This window comes from Porites lutea, chromosome 14, assembly GCF_958299795.1.
Source record: "Porites lutea chromosome 14, jaPorLute2.1, whole genome shotgun sequence".
NCBI classification, from domain to species: Eukaryota; Metazoa; Cnidaria; class Anthozoa; order Scleractinia; family Poritidae; genus Porites; species Porites lutea.
In genome coordinates, this window is record NC_133214.1 from 6547969 (window position 1) to 6565147 (window position 17179).

Here is a 17179-nt window from a genome sequence, read left to right on the forward strand (position 1 = left end):
AAGGGATTCAGTACAACCTCGTCCCCAGGGCCTTTGCCTCTAGGATCTGCAGTGAATTTAAACAAATTGAACTTAATTGAAATAGAATTGTTCATCAAAATGCTTTATGGAGTCTGGTCTTCTCTACAACCCGACCATGAAACAAACAAATCTCCGCGCCGGATGCAAGTCAGCCCTCCAGCCAGGAACGATGACAGGTCGCCGATCTGAAACATTTGAAGATCTCTTATATCGTTTCTCTTCCGAGGATAAGTACAAAGGATTTTCCTTATATTAAAGGGAAGATTGACCGGTCAATTGGAATCAACTACAACCATGTCAATTTTAAATGGACCCAAGTCTTTCTTTGTTACCAGTCGTTTGATACCCTGGGTGCCAGATACCTTTCACGCGCAGTTTCCAGTTTCGGTGAAGTCTCTCAGAGGTCAATGAATTTTTTAAAAATACAGGTCATACAAGATAAGTCTAAACCAACGCGTATTGCTATGATGATATGGCTGAGAGTTAAGGTGAATGGAACTAGGTTGTGTACGGCGGTCCACTTCGCAAGAAATAAAATAAAACATCGAAAGAGTCGCGAAAACGAACGTTTCCAGTACAAACTTTATGCATGGACGATAGCTTGTTTGTCATTTATATCGCACTATAACCGCTCGCTGTCCCCTTCATAGAAATCGGAGGAAAGCAAAAAAAATACCATAGCCAGTATCTGTGACAAAAAGGAAACCTTGTAAAACTTTTCGTTAATCGTCAAGAGATATAAAAGGCCGCCCAAGATCGCGCGCTGTGAGGTTACGCATAATTTTAGCTTTTCACATAGCGCTAATTTATTACACCCAGGATTTTAGGGTGTACGAGGGGACACGTGACCAGCCGATGCCAGGGCCTTTTCCCGCCCCACCCATTTTTTAAGGGAAAAGCCCTGGGGACGAGGTTGGGAGGAGCCTACCTCCTGCCTGAAGCTCCGTTCCGTTTTCTTTTGTTTTGTCGTGTGTGTGGTTTCTTGTTTCTTTCCCACTGCATGTTACTGTCGTATTTTACGTTTTTTGTCGTGTCTTCTTTATTGAAATGCAAAGAAATGTTCCGTTTTCCTCGCGTCAAGGTCCCCTGTCCACTCCTGCACTTTTATTATTTTTGTCGATTTTTCATGTGCCACATCATGTGACAGTGTTAGACCAATGAAAACATTCCTGGATTGGTGAACCGGGGCGGAAGTTCTTTCCTTCTCAAGATTCTGTTCAATTTCGTGAGGAATTTTCTGTCTTCTAGTTGCGTTTATCAGTCTGGCAATCATGGGCTGATTAAATCTTTTCACCAGGCGTTTAGTTATGTAGTTTTGACGAGATCGAAGTGCAAAATAGCTTCCACGTGGCTGCATTTTCGTTGCAGGACTCCTGAAGTTTAGGTATGCTTGTCGAATTTTTATCTAACTTTGTTGCCATGAATTAAGATTATTTTCTAAGGCTTCTCTTTAGTCTTTAGTCTTTTTTAGAAGAAGAAAAATCACCTTCTCAGTTTGCTGACAGGCATTAAGGCATCTGCAAGCGATGATCTTTCTGCAGTCGAGTAAACGCTGAGAGATCGCGTGACTCAAGAGAAATTCGTCTTGCATGCAAATTGCGATACAGTACAACAAGCCAAACGTTATTACGACCACCAAAGGTTTTTGCGGGCACTTGTTTGTTTGTCCATTTTGATTTGTCCCTGCGAAATGGCCACACATTACCTGAGACAGATTAAGAATCTCGATTACGGCAAATGACAGACGTCAGGCTCAGGTTGTTAATTTCTGATTTCCCAAATCAGGAAATAAGAGTTCATGTGACATCGTTTTTATGAAAATGAAAGTTATATGATTTTGCCTTCGAAAAACGATTAGTGGTTCATATCTTAAACAAAGTAATAGTCATTTGGTTTTTGAAACCAGCACCATTTTCTTAAAATGACTAAGTTCGTAGATGGTCACGTGACCAAAATGTGATTTTTAAAATTATGAATTACCTCTTTCTGAACACAAATTTTGCACTTCAACTTTGAGGAAAATGTTGAAAAGATGATGTGGTAACATTTACAGCACATCTTAGCGTAACTATCAAACGTTTAACAAGATATAAGCAAAAAGTAGTTTTGGCCGCCATGTTGGAGAGCAACAGTATGCCCTCCAACATGGCGGCCAATACAAATCATACTACCTTGTTGAAAAATCAAAGTGCCATAAAACATCTCCCTCAAATGCATTTCCTCTCAAATTTCGAGTGTAAGATAATGTTTATGTGCTCTGTCGTTTTTTGGCATCAGCAAGATTCCAACTCATTGTTTAGAGGAAGCATTAGTCACATGACCTCTTAGTGCAAGTGGCCTATTGTTTTGGATATGAAACTGACATGAAACTTCTTATTTTTATGTGGGAGAATTAAACACTTAGTAAACTTAAGAAACGGGAAACTTGACCATGCATTAAAAATTGGCACTTGGCAAATAAAATGAATATGATTATTTTCCCTGCTAGCAGAGGTCTCTCACGACGAGGCAAAAATATTTCTCCGTTTCTGATTGGCTAAAACCCCACGCATAATTCACCATAACTAGCTATTGCATGCCATATTGAACCAATGACGTCAAAAATGCAGCAAAGTTGCAGACTATTGAACCTTTAACCAAGAAGACCTTAGGATGAGTTTGAGTTGTTTTGGTAGTGACAACAAAAATGGCAGACATTTCACTTGTTTCACCAGGAAGAAATAAGGGAACTAATGGCTAAAAATATAGAAAAAACAGCAAGAAGACAACTCAAAGGGTGACATCTGCTATATAGAGAATATTTGGAGAGCTGAACCCCAGGGAGGGGGGGGCACTTGGGTATCTTTTGGGTGGGTATGTGCTGCCCGGGACTCCAAATTGGCACCCCGTTCTAAAAAAAATTTCCCCAAAAATTGATACCCTGTTCTAGAAATGGGCCAATGTTTTATACTCTGTTCTAGAAAGTTTGTAAATTGAAATAGCCCTGTTTTTTAAAAAAGATATTTCTTTATTTGTTCGACTTCTACATCAAATAAATGCTTCTTCATAATCAGCAACAATTTTAAGCAGAAGATAAAGCGGTGATCCACAATTTTTTTACTTCCCATCTTATTGAATTGTGTTAAAAACTTTTATTGACATTACAATTTCTTTCTATCCCATTTCTCCCGGCCAGGGTGATCACTAAAGTGGTGATTTCTTTTTGCTAGTGCAATCGCAGCTAATAATTTGATATTTTAAAGTTGTATTGCTACATGAACATATACATGCAGCTTTGAATTTGATAGTGTGAAACAAATCATCCGGAGTACGTTTCCTGTGCATGTGGATACAATGCAGTTAATTATGACGCAAAATCTCTCACCACGCACAGAACCACGCTCGTAAGCTAACGATTTTCCTTCTCCTTCCCTGTCCCTTTCTTTTGAGCCCACCTCCAACTCCCTCAGGTACATTATGGACTTGTTCCAGACTTCTGCGTACCTATTTATCCAAGATGGGGGAGTCAGCCCTCATGGCTCGTTGACTAGTATACCATCAACCAGGCAGTGCAACAGTGGTGGTTTTATTAAATGTAACTGGGAGGACTGTTCTTTGTCTTGATACATTGCCTTTGATTTCATTATACAGGTTTTTGGTACGTACCAATGACAGTTTAAATCTTATGATGCATGGATTTCAGAGGTCAAGGAGCCATGTACCAAGCTTTGGTAAGTCATTTTGCTTTATTAATTTGTTACAATCAGAATTTGATTGCTACAAAAAAAAATGTTCAGTCTTACAATAAAATTCCCTGGGGTAGCAGGGGTACACTGAAGGGATGTTTGGTGTACTGTCAAGGCCTTCAACCTTCATCCTATTTAATGCAAAAAAAAAAAAATGTTCATTTTGCTACCTTGTTTAAGAGGAGAAACTGTATTTCATTACCCTGATCCAGTTTCTAAAACTGATATCATGGGATTACACTTTTAATTAAAAAAATAATGGTACTGAAATGGATCGCCAAATGTTCACACCTGATTTAAGGCTCAAGATTTAAAAGATGCCCTGTTTAAGATGCTAACTAATGAAAGTGTATAACCTGAAAATATTTGAGACCCTCAAAACCCTGCCCCGTTTGGCGGCACAAACCAGTTTAGGCAAACCAGTTTGGGGACTGCCCAACTCCCTGGGGGTACACCTTAGTATCCTTCAGACAGTGGAGTCCAGGACTCCCCTCCTTATGTCAGCATAGCTGTGGGATGAATACTCATTAAAGTGCCATTTATCACTTTTTTGAGGGTCTACTGTTAGTAGGGTTCTCAAATCCCGCCTTCCCGCCTGTAATATTTTTTTCTTCTTAATCCCGCTATCCCACCCTTTTTACATCCAAATCCCAATCTTGATCTCATTAATGAAATAAACGTTTATAAGACTAATCTTCTTGCAATTAAGGCAGCTTTGATGTTTAAGGTTCTTGACTTAACCATTAATGACCATAATTTTATTTTATGATTTGCTTTGTTTTGTCTGCACATCAGTACCAACAAGAAGGTTTACCTAGATCTGAGTCCTGACTTTTTGGAAAACAGTTAGTTGAGTTGGGTAGATGGATGTTTTGATTGCTTTACTGCTAGATTCCATTAGGCGATGATGCCAACTGTCTACATTAACTGCAGGTCATAGAAAATGTGTATGAAACTGACACACCGGTTGCACAGACTGAGAAAATGTTGTCTTTTATGGAAACATAAACCTGCTAGGGAATCAAACGGCACAACAAGTGCAGAGCAGAAAGCAGAAAGTTTGGTTTCCCACCCTTTCTGGACTTGTTCCTTGATTTCTTCCTCTTTTGCAGTGCTACTTGTACCCATTCCTATTTAAAATCTCTTTATTTTCTTCCTTTTTGAAATCTGCACAAAAATAGGTGCATGCAACCTGCTGTAGTTTGCAAAACATGCAGTCTTTTTTCCCCTCACAATCAGTTGTAAAAGGTGCAAAATAACGGCGTAAACTGATTTCAGTGCAAAGACTGTATAAAACTGCATATTTTTTTCTCTCCTAAGTCTAACTCTTCATTTTCCGACTGCACTCCAGACCTCTCCCCTGACCGTTAGCACACACATTCTTTTCCAAATACAGAAATAATACCGAAAACATGCAAAGGTGATAATGGAAAATTTGACAGGCTTCATTTCCTTGGTGACTACTATAAAGGTGGTCGACACAAAAGAGTCATTTTTTTCAGCCAGTGATGGTTAATTAAATAAAATTGCGGTCATGTTAAATCTTAATATTTCCTGTATCCCGCTTCTTTTCCCTTACGATTTCCACATCCCTACCCAATAAAAAAGGGAAATCCCACTCCTTTTTTTAGCTTGCATTCCGAGTATCACCCCAAAAAATAGCCAAATCCCAAACCCCACCAAACCTTTTGTGAACCCTCTTCTTTAGGACTGGTCAAAAAGTATATGCCGTGGAGGGGGGGGGGGGGGGTGGGGGGTGGGTGGGCGTGGGCCAGAGAAGAGAGGGGTTTGATCATGAGGTTTTTAGCCTATGCAAGGGGTGGGTCATGCAATTTTCAGCTACCCTAAGGGGGTGGGTCATCCTATTCTATAACATTGATTGGTGGCACACATTTAAGTCTTGATACTAACGGGACAGTTGACCACACTTGTTATATAAAACACAACCAGCTGGAATTTTTGCTAAAATACTCTCCGACCTGTTGCGTCCTTTTAAAATTTTAATAAAAATACGTACAATTGTTGTTGTTGTTTTTTTTTCATTTAAATTTCTGGTACCTTAGTGTGGTTACCGGTACCTTATGTTGTTACATATATTCTAGAAAGGAAAAAAACAAGTATCAGGTATCAATAATAAGCAGAATTTTAAGGTAATCCTAACGAATGTATTCAAAATATCAGAAACTTTTACATGGCAGTATTACATGTATCGCGGTCCAGTCCAAAGACTCATTTATCTCAAGAGAAACTAAATGGACTGTATCAGTGCTTAGATAATGATCTTGACTGATGCCCAGCATAACTTTCCGTTCTTGGAGTACAGACAACTCCCGATAACTCAAACCCTCGCTAACTCGAACCTCGCGCTAACTCGAACCATAATCGATTTCCCCTGGATTTCCGTCATACATTCACTGTCATTTTACCCTTGGTAACTCAAACCCTCGATAACTTGAACTCCCGCTAACTCGAACCAATAATCGTTTCCTCTCAGGTCATTTTCTATATAATTTTACCCTCAATAACTCGAACCATGCTTTGAGCCCTTAAAAAGTTGGGAAAAAAGCCGTCTACTGGCGTCCGAAACATTGAATTTTGGAGTTCCTATTGATGTGTTGTAGGAGTATAGTTTACTAGTGGAGACTGATGTTGATTGTCACAGGCTAACGTGTAGCAGCTTTTCTTCTCAAAACAGTAAAACGCATGCTCTGTTTAGGCTATGTTTTGTTACGTTATGTTCTGATTTATAATCTAGAAGTATCTTTTAATTTTCACTTGACATTTCTACAATTAATGTAATTAAAATGTTCACTGTGCAGTAAAAACTGTTTTTTTAACTTACTCTCGGCTATTTTCTTCGACCTCCCAATAACTCGAACCTTTTTCGATTTCCCTTGAAGGTTCGAGTTATCGGGAGTCGACTGTTTCTTTAGCTCAAGCTACAACTCAAATCTGAAGATCACATTATCCATGAGAATTCAACATCCTGCAAACAACATTTAGCAGCTGGGCCCAGGGCCTAAATGTAGCAGGAAGTAATCACATTCACAGACAAAGAAACTGCATGCATGTAGCTATTCAGATCTTGGCATTTCGAAGAAAACCAAAGAAACTAAAGTCTTTACTTAGCCATGATAAAAAGCTCTAGGCTTTTAGAGAGGACAAAGAATATGAGTACTTTACAACTGCATCTGGCCTCAAATCCTATTAGAAACACGTACAGAAGCATAAACCACAGGAAATAATAATACTTAATGTGCTTGAAACTGAGACCAGTTTGCTGACCTCTAAATGTCAAACTTAGTGCAGCAAAAATAAGATTTACTTAGTCAAAGTTTAGAATGCCCCATACACTGTGTAAAAGGGTGCTAGTGACCTATGTGCAAGAGAAAAAAGAAGAAAAACTCTAAGCTCACGTTTCACATTATCACGAGCTTGTGAGTCCTGTTGGGCCAGTCAACACTTTATTTCCAATGTTATGAAGTGAGGCAAGAGGGTAGAGATTTATGATTTTGTCATGCACAGAACAAGGTTTTATTGGATTATTAAGAGGAAACCAAAACTCCATGTTTTAATACTAGGGGGTGGGTCATGTTATCTCCAACTTTGCTTTAGGGGTGGGTCAGTCCTTTTTGTTCCGAAGGGAGGGGGTGGACCATGTGTTTTTTATCAACGACCACATCTCCAAATGCTCCGGCCCACCCACCCTCTACTGTTTGACCAGTCCCTTTATGCCTATATATTATCTTCACAGTGGCTTTTTATTTTTGGGTTTTTAATTTTGTGGTTTCCTTCAAGATGCACATACAGCTGTAAGGAGTAAAGCTGAACCAATCAACAAAATTAAACTTCATAAAAGTAAAGTATCTTTACATGTACTTTCTTTTGTAGTGTTCATGTCAGGGTTAACGGATTTTTAGGATTCCTGTAATGTCCAGGCAGATGGAGGTAAGAAAAATTCATTATCTGTTAGTTAAAGTGTTGGTCTAATGATGGTTAATTGTTCTTGATATCTTCACTCTTAGAACTCATTGAAAGGCTTTTAAAAGGTTAATGAGAGGCTATAGATGTGGTTCCAGATCTTGGTGAAGGAGTGGTGATCCGATTATGTCAGATTCTGGATCAGTGAAGTTCTGATTTTAGCCCAGGCTATCTGTTCCATCACCTGATTTTCTTAGACAAGAAAATATTTCTTACATTACACTGTATGTACAGTCTTCACCCACATCATTTATTTTGTGTTTAATGGCAACATACAGCTGTACAGCTGGAGGCAATGCTGTGGTGGGTTAGCATCCCATTCTGGGGGTAGTGTTGTTATATTCACTCTTTTGTGCTTCATGCTTCTCCACCCAAGATAAGCTCTTGCTGTGCAGGCCTTTTTGCTAGTGATAAATACCTTTCATTGGCATGTTTAGTTAATGAAACACAAAGCTTGCTGTCCAACCGCCCCCCCCCCCCCCTTCCCCTCAAACTCAAGATATTAAATATGGGTAATTGATATGGTCCACACCTCTCAGTGTAGTACTGAGCCCAACCAGGTGCATAAATGTGTTGTCGAGGAACTCTTAGCTTAGTAAAGAGCCTCACCTTAGACAAATTTAGACAAATTTAACTGATAGACAGTCCTTGGGTTTCTAACTTAAATACAGTTTCTATGAATTAAGTAACGCGTCTCTAATAAAACCTATTGGTGAATTTATGCTACTCTTCTTTTAGGATTTGCGGTCCTTTCCGAGCACAGCCTCTACATCACAGGAAGACCATAAAAGAAATTCAGGATCCACTTCCGTTCGGAAGTTGAGAGTAACTCTGTTAAGCAGTGAATGGAGGTCAACAAAAGGAGGCTTGTCAACTATCAACCGAGAGCTGGCCATTCAGTTGGCTAGACACCCCAGCTTGGAGGTCAGTGTTTATCTCCCTCAGTGTAGTGAAGAAGATAAACGAGTCGCCGCAAGTCACAATGTTCATCTCATTGAAGCAGAAAGAAGGCCAGGTTTAGAACCAGAACTCTGGCTATCTTGTCTACCAAAAGACCATGTTGTGGATTGTGTGATAGGACATGGGGCCGTTCTTGGTCGGCAAGTGCAGATTATAAAACACCATCATCATTGTAAGTGGATTCAGGTCGTTCATACAGCTCCTGAAGAACTTGGAATGTACAAAGGATACGAGGAACGCATATCCAAAGCTGAGAAAAAGCACCATGTTGAGGTTGAACTCTGTAAATTGGCTGATCAAGTTGTAGCTGTTGGACCCAAGCTGGCTGAAGCTTTCTCAGGTTATCTTCGTCCCTGCGGAAAAGATCAAGATGTTCTCAATCTTACTCCAGGCATTTTCTCTGAGTTTGCTGATGTAAAGCAAGCCTCTCAAGAAAGGAGTTCATTCAGTATTTTGGTGTTTGGACGTGGCGACAGTGAAGATTTTCAGCTGAAGGGATATGATATCGCTGCCCAAGCCATTGCTGAGTTGAAAGACACAACCTACAAACTTGTGTTTGTTGGGGCAACTAGCGGAGAAGAAGAGAAAGTAGCAGACTTGTTACTTAAGCAAGGCATTGATCGCAGTCAACTGAGGGTGCGTCGTTTTAACGAAAGCAGAGAGCAGCTTGCCCAGTTGTTTTGTGAAGTGGATCTTGTTATAATGCCATCACGAACTGAGGGCTTTGGATTAGCTGCCCTTGAGGCTTTATCAGCTAGTCTGCCAGTGCTGGTCAGTGGGAACTCTGGTCTTGGCGAGGCTTTGAAGAGAGTTTCGTTTGGTTCAAGCTGTGTGGTGATGTCGGAAAATCCTAAAGATTGGGCCAGTGCAATCAGAATTGTCCGTGAAAAGGACAGAGAGATGCGACTTGACGAGTGCAAAACCCTACGTGAAAAATACGCTATGAAGCACAACTGGCGAGATGACTGTAATCGACTTGTGGAACGAATGCTTAACATTTCTGAAGGTAACGTATTCACAATGTTATTTAAGTTGGTCTTCATGTTTTAGAATGCCGACGCTAGGCCTAGGAACTGTACTTGTACGAGTTACGCAGCTACAACAACCAGTAGTGAAAACCTGAGTAATACAATGAATTTGCATTCATTCAAACTTCATCACCATTTTTCCAACTCGCACAATTTGTTAAATGCATGCAAATGTTTCTGGGCTTGAATTTTGCAAAAACAGGAAGGAAAATTTTCTCTTCTGTGTTCTTTGATTAGTAAACAGCAAAGAAATGTACAGAATCGTGCAGAGAGTTGCTGTTTTGCTAATTAAATTTTTTACTTTTGTCGTCGTGGCGGTTGCCTAATACGTGATCCCCAAAGAATCGTCCGGATTATCTTAATTATTAATCGCTGCCAATTTTTTGGGCAAGTCGTTCCGGACGATTACTAAATAGGAAGTAGCCTGAAAACAAAAATACTTCAGTTCTGTTCAAGGTTGAGTTGTTTGAAACATGTTTAACGGTAATCCTATGAAGTCACGCAAACTCATACAACAACCAGGCGGGAAAACCTGAGTAACAAAATGAATTCCATTCATTTAAACTTCATCGCAATTTTTCTCATCCGGATCATCTTAATCGCCCCAAGTTTTTGGGCTAAATTGTGTCGGACAATTGTTGAAGGTTGAGTTACAGAAGGCAACGAGGCCCAGTGGTTAGAGCGCTTGACTTACAATTCGGAGGCCCCGAGTTCAAGTCCCGCCCTGACCGCTAGCTGGATTTGTTCTCGGTAGTCCCAAGTTCAAATCCTCGGCCATGCTTGTAAATAACCAACCGTTTGCCTCCGGCTAGTTTGGATTCTTAACCCTGTTATGTTTGATTTGAATTATTATCAGTCATTTGCTCGGCACCACTAGCGTAAGTGCTATAAATACTGCCGAGGGTAAATAAAGAAAATATTATCATAGTTGACAGAAACATGTCCTAGTTTAACTGTAAATAGAGCATATGAGTTGTCATGGTAACCAACCCTGGTATGTGCTAATCGCCTTACAAACAACTCGGTCCAGGCCATTGCTATCTTTGAAACACATGGTGGATCGTCTCAATCACCTGGAAACATTGTACCATAACTAGCCCGATCGAAACGATGCTGACGATAAGAGACCTTACCATTCGACAACGCTGATGCCAATAATAGCGTGCTGAAAAATAAACTTCGCATTCTCTCAAACGTTTTCACGATTATTCCAAGTCGCCCGGTTACATAAAAGAAGGAAAATAATGTTGGAGCTGAAGGGAGGGTACCGCGGCCGATTTCACGAAGAGACAGTGACATTCATCGCCTTGAAGTTCCCGTTCTCAAGTTAACTTAAAATTTGATCATTTCACATCGTAGTTGTGTTGAGATGGCAAGGAAATTAACAAAAAAACGTGTTGTACCTGCAGAGATGTATGTTTATTTGTTGCTTCCTAAGCCTACTGCGCGTTTTGACATGACGTCATGTCCGCCATATTAGGAACTTTACGATACGAAGACGCGATGGCAACGTGAACGTAAAAGAAACAATAGGTTTAGGCCTTGTCCGCACTAGTGCGTTTCCGTTATCATCAAAAAAGCATTGATCGATTCGCGTCCACACTACCGTTTTGATGCGTTTTCGACTGTCCACATTAAAACGTTCGAAAACGATAGAATTGCACTTTGTGAGGTAAGTTGAACTCTATGCGCATGCTACAAACACAGGTGCCTTTGATATTTTCGGTCGACGTTGTCATTTTGATGCGTTTAAGACTGTCCATTCTAATAGCATATGTATGCGTTTTCGTTTTGATCCACTTCCTTGAACGTTTTTAAATCGATGCATTTTCGATGAAAACGTTCAGCGTATTAGTGTGGATGAAAGGCCTAAACGCATCGAATTATATGGCGTTTTCAAACGAAAGCGCATTAACCTGGACAGGGCTATTAGAAGGCAAAACAACAACTTTGCACGTGCATCACACTGTTTTGTACATTTCTTTGCCGTTTTTGCAGGACTACCAGGTGAAAATGCCTATTTTTTAAATTTCTTTTTCTGAACTTGGATAGGAATCCTAGGAATTCAACTCCAGGAAGATTCGCCTACTTTTGATGAAGTAAAAATTTTGGATAACATATAGACCAATCTACAATATAACAAAATTTTTGGCGATCGGAGTAAATGTCACGTGGTTATAATGCCACGCCCCTTTAAGGTCTGAGTCGAAAATCTGCTGTTGCCGGCATTTTTTCGTGAAAATCTCTGGGCTACATATAGTGCGCATTAGTTCGTTGCGTTGAACAAAGTTTCACCAAAATCGCAAAGACCCATAATTTAGTACGAGAAAATAGAAGGGATTCCCGTCACGTAACGTCTCCAGCCAGCTGAGTGTATTCGTCATGCCGAGAATTAAAAACTCTAAAAAGAAAATGGCCAGGGTGTTGAATGCTATTCGGGCGAGAGAGGAAGTTCATGGAGAAGAGATTGTGTAGCATTTCTTTATTTTTTATGCAAAGGCAGCCTGCGAAAACATCCGTTTCTCCTCGCTCTTCGTCGCTGGGGACGTTTCGCGCGAAATGGATGTTTTCGCAGGCTAATGCAAAGGCACAAGAAATACGAGAATTGATTAAAAATCGTGAGTTAAACATCTACATATGTAACCCGCGATCGCCTGTCTCACCGTACCAAAATTATCATATCTCGGTGAGCATTCGGAAGTCAGCCAAGCGTGGTCATTGCACGCGTGCTGAACAAGAATGCTGTATCATGACAGACTAGAAACAATAGACAACTCCCAAAGCACAAACTCAGCCAAAACGCTATAAATCTTCAATGTTTACTCAAGTTTGGGCTTATAGAAGATAATGTCACAGTTTTTCAGTGACCATGAAATTCAGAATCCGGGTGGTTAGTTAATCAATTGTGGGCCCTGAAAAAATTTGAAGAAAAAAAAACTACGAATTTTTAAGAAAATGCTTTTTTCGTGAGGAGGACTCTTAAACGCTGACAAACGTCAACAAATAGCTAAAACTATAATTTCTATATGTTTGCTTTGGTCAAAATCGCGCGTATTTACAAGGCCCTAAAGCTTTTTGCTGACTTGCAAGGACCTATCTGTTATAACGATGCCCAAAATAAAGGGATGAATCTCATAGTTTATTAGATATAGTCGTGTGAAGTTTGCTTATCATTTTCGCACAAATTATGACCTCAATTTGGAAACCGCTGAATTTCTCGAATTGGGTCTTTGCGATTTTGGTGAAACTCTGTTCAGCGCAAGGCACTAATTCGCACTATGTGTAGCCGAGAGATTTTCACGAAAAAATGCCGGCAACAGCAGATTTTCGACTCAGGCCTCAAAGGGGCATGGCATTATAACCACGTGACACTCACTCCGATCGCCAAAAATTTTATGTCATATTGTAGATTGATCTATATGTTATCCATTCTATGTGTTAGACTTACGATAAAAGTAAAGGTGGGGATACCAGAGAGCTTCAAAGTAGGATGGTACCCCCCCCAAAAAAACTGGGTCGAGTCACCTTAAGGAGAATGTGTGCACACAACGACAAGTGTTCCTTTCTCTTCTTGAACTGGGAAAGGGTCCCTAACAATTTAATTCAACTAGGAAAGTTGTTCTATATTTGACTGACTTGAGTGGATTGGTTAAACTTTTAAACTCTGTTTAAATCAACGGATGTACGACATTGATAAAGAATTGTTCCTATTTTTTGTAGGTCCCAGTACAGATGAGCAGAATTTATCTAAGAAATCCCCTGTGATCTGTCAAGATGTAAATGCCTCTTCCTCTGCAAAACCTGATCATAAAGGTACACTTAAGTTGAAGTTTTGTCCGTTGACTTACAAATAAGCCTGTTTTTCCAAGATGGGTGATCTGTCGTCTCTAGTGTGAAAGCTGCCATTATTAATGATGGATATACCTTTGTAAATGACCGCGATTCATGTGACCTCGAAATGCCTACATTTGCTACAATTAGAAACCTTAGAAATATCTGTCCTCCAACGATTTTGTTCGCTTTTAGCGCCAAGCAGGATTAGTTGTCATGGTATGTAGCATTAAGAATATGTTGGTATGACTGTGATGCTTATGCTTAGCGTTATTGCACGCCAAGACTGTGCGTGTTTGTGAAGACGAACATAGCAGAGATAGTTTTACTATATAAACACCAACGAAATACCAGGTGAGCTTTCGTGCGAAAACATGAGTAGGCTGGCTGTAATCCCTGAAAATCACACCCAGCTGAAATTGGGATTTTTGCTGATGTCAGCATTTTGGTAACCGGTTTGGGGCGGTTTGGACTGGTTATTTTTGCTAATTAATTGGACAAAACGAAACAGGCTTAAAGATAAGGCGATTCTATATAGTAATGGAGTGCAAAAAAGAAATTGTTGTTAACGGACTCAAATTTAGAGTTCATCGAGTTTATGACCAATACGCTGCTAGTGAATGTGGTAAAGTTGTAAATATCGATCAGAAGAATATATTGTTGGGTAAACCAGGAAGTTCTAATTATTCAATATGCGGTGTTCGGGCCAGAAATACTATGAAAGGAAAAACGGTATTAGTACACAGGTTCGTTACGAGTGTTACAATGGGATTATACCAGATGGTTTGGTGGTTGACCAAATAAATGATGACAGTATTAATAACCGACTCTGTAATTTGCAATTATTGACACCTCAGGAGAATAGTATAAAAGCTGGCAAAAATCGGACAAAAAAATCACCACCGCGACCAGTTGTTGCCATAAATCTCACAACGAGAGAACGGCATTATTTTCCCAGCATGACACGGGCTGGTAAGGAACTTGGTATAAATTCAGCTAGGGTACGAGATGTTTGTGAAAATATTAGTAAAAGCACGAGATCAAATTGTGACGACTACTGGTACAGATTCGAGTATTTGGACTGAACCATTACACTTTTAAAGAAATAAAGATTATAGTATATTATAGTATATTATAGAAAAATATTTATATAATATAATAATAAGAAGTAATATTGGGGCTTCCGGGGGTACACCCTCAGCAGCTCTCATGGGGAAATTTCAGAATAAAAGTAGTAGGAGCAGCTATAAGCTCAAGTTACATGGCAGTTTGTCTGCTGAGTCTCATGGTAGTTTGTCTACTAAGCCACATGGTAGTTTGTCTACTAAACCAAAATCACTTGTACAATTGGCTGCCAAGAAGATTGAACAGTCAATTAAGCAGCCGGCCAAAATACCAAAACCTAGTAAATTAACACCAACCTTCAAAACCTTGGCAGCAAAAGCTTTGGTCAAGGATAAAATCAATTACTGGGAGAACAAAGCAAACAATGATGCTCCTATTATAGTGTTAGATAAAAAACCTATTAGCATTGCTGATATGAGATACGATGAGATTGCCAAAAGTAGAGTATCACGGTACTCTCCAAATACTACATTCCAAAATTTGTTTGAAGAGCGGCTAAATAGAATGTCTGGTAAAAGGGACAGGGTACAGGTAATGATTGAAGTTGACGTTGAGAACTGGAATGGACAAACAAGAATGATAACACCGAAGACCTTTGGTCCGTTTTCAATGGTAATGCCACAATTGAGTAATGATGATATGTACAAATTTATGGTTTACACATTACTCCAACATGATTTCAGTATTCTGTCTACACAAACAATAGCAAATATTGGTGCTAAAATAATGATCCATAAACCATTAGGATTTAAGCTCATGAAAGTTGGCGTGTTAAAGCTTAACTCATTCTTCCTTGATAAACAGTTTCCTATTAAGCAACAAGGAGATAACACTTGTATGATTGATTTCATTTGGCACCAGTGTCAGACAAGGTTGGGTTCAAGCGGTACACTTATCAGAAACTGAAGGATGAACTATCAGAATTTACAACCAGTTTTCCATTCATGAGCACACAGGAAGTAGTCGACTGGGCCAAAGAATGTCATCCTAATATTAGTATCCACGCTTACGATTCGACTTACAAGAAATTTATGAAACATATTGCAACAACCTCACATCATGATATTACTCTCGTGTTTTTTTATAAAGGACAACCATTGTTATCCTATTACGGACGAGCGGTTGAAAGTATTGGCCACTAAAGCAAACCGGGGAGGTGTTGATAATTTGTGGAAATTTATGACTGATATGAAATGGTCACGCCGTCATGAGCAATTTGTGCTCATAAATGATATGAAGGAAGAGGAACAATTAGATGTCACTAATAAGGTTATCGTGTTGCCAGAAGATGAGAAAATTGAACCGGTCATTGATCGTTACATTCATCGTACCAACTATTTTGTAGAATATTTACACTTTAATAATAATGGCCGACTTGATGGTTTTATTGACCACAAATCCAATATGTACATTCTAAATGACCAATATGAAACAAGAAAGCAGATTTGTGACGGTCTGTTTGACAAGTTCAAAACAGCGGATTTTGTTTGGTCAAATCAATCTTATACTAATATGGCAACCAGTTTGTTCAAACAAATGTGCGGATATTTGCCAGAGAGCTGTTATGACACAAAAACACAACTAGTGCTTGATGATTTTTACCCTAAAGCGTTACAGTGGTGTAGTACTGGTGACCAACCTGATAATTTGGTGTCATTGGATATCTCAAAATGTTACCCTTCAATTCTGATCAATAATAAGGAATCAATTCCGCTTTATACTATTCACGATGTTATCGAACCATTTACCCAGAAACATCAGCTGAACTATTACGGGGAATTTTACATGGATGAGTTTACGATCAAACAGTTTGGTGCTGATATTAAGGTTGAAGCTGGATTCTACAGTCGGCAATGAATCAAACACTTGGTCAATAATGCTTGGATGCCGCTTTCCAATATCAAGTGGTTTATTAGAGCGCGACAAACAATAAAACCTGACACGTTTACTAAATTTCTGACATTCATATTTGACACATTTCCGGAAACAGAAGCAAAACTTCTTGCTAATGGATTTATCGGAGATTTAGGAAGGAAATACAGTTAAACTGACCATGGGTTCACTTGTAGAAATATGGATACAGCTCAAGCAATCTGGACTGCTAGACTAGCATCAGGAAAGAAGATTAGCATTGACAATTATAAGAACAGCTTAACAGAACAAGAATTGTTTCTGGTTAGAGAGCGACAAACTGAGCGCATCTTTTCAGACAACACCTCAATTAACAGATTTGTAGTGTCACAGGCAATACTATCATGTCTGAATTTGATATACGATAATTGGACTGGTAAGTCAGAGTTGTATTCAATTAACACTGATGGTGTATTTATGACAAATCCCAAGCACCAATATCCGAACAAGAAGGATGTTGAGTTTAGTAGTGATCAGATTGGTAATGCGTTTACAAAAAATTCAGAGTGTGTGTATTTTGAGAAACATTATCGTGACAATTTTAACCCGGATGATTATACAGATTTTGTGGGTGGTGGTGTGTTCTATTATGGCCAA

The 17179-nt window shown here is 39.4% G+C and overlaps 2 protein-coding genes across 2 annotated transcripts in view; both read left to right on the plus strand.

Annotated features, from left to right (window-relative positions):
- LOC140924628 (uncharacterized) overlaps positions 1 to 17179 on the plus strand; it is a 302908-nt gene that overhangs the window by 17010 nt on the left and 268719 nt on the right. The window lies entirely within an intron of this gene.
- Positions 7677 to 17179, plus strand: part of LOC140924917 (uncharacterized) — a 47693-nt gene continuing 38190 nt past the window's right edge. Inside the window, exons 1-3 of the mRNA XM_073374904.1 lie at positions 7677 to 7694; positions 8466 to 9693; positions 13436 to 13528. Of these exons, the coding sequence (XP_073231005.1) occupies positions 7677 to 7694; positions 8466 to 9693; positions 13436 to 13528 (1339 nt within the window). The remainder of the gene's footprint in view (positions 7695 to 8465; positions 9694 to 13435; positions 13529 to 17179) is intronic.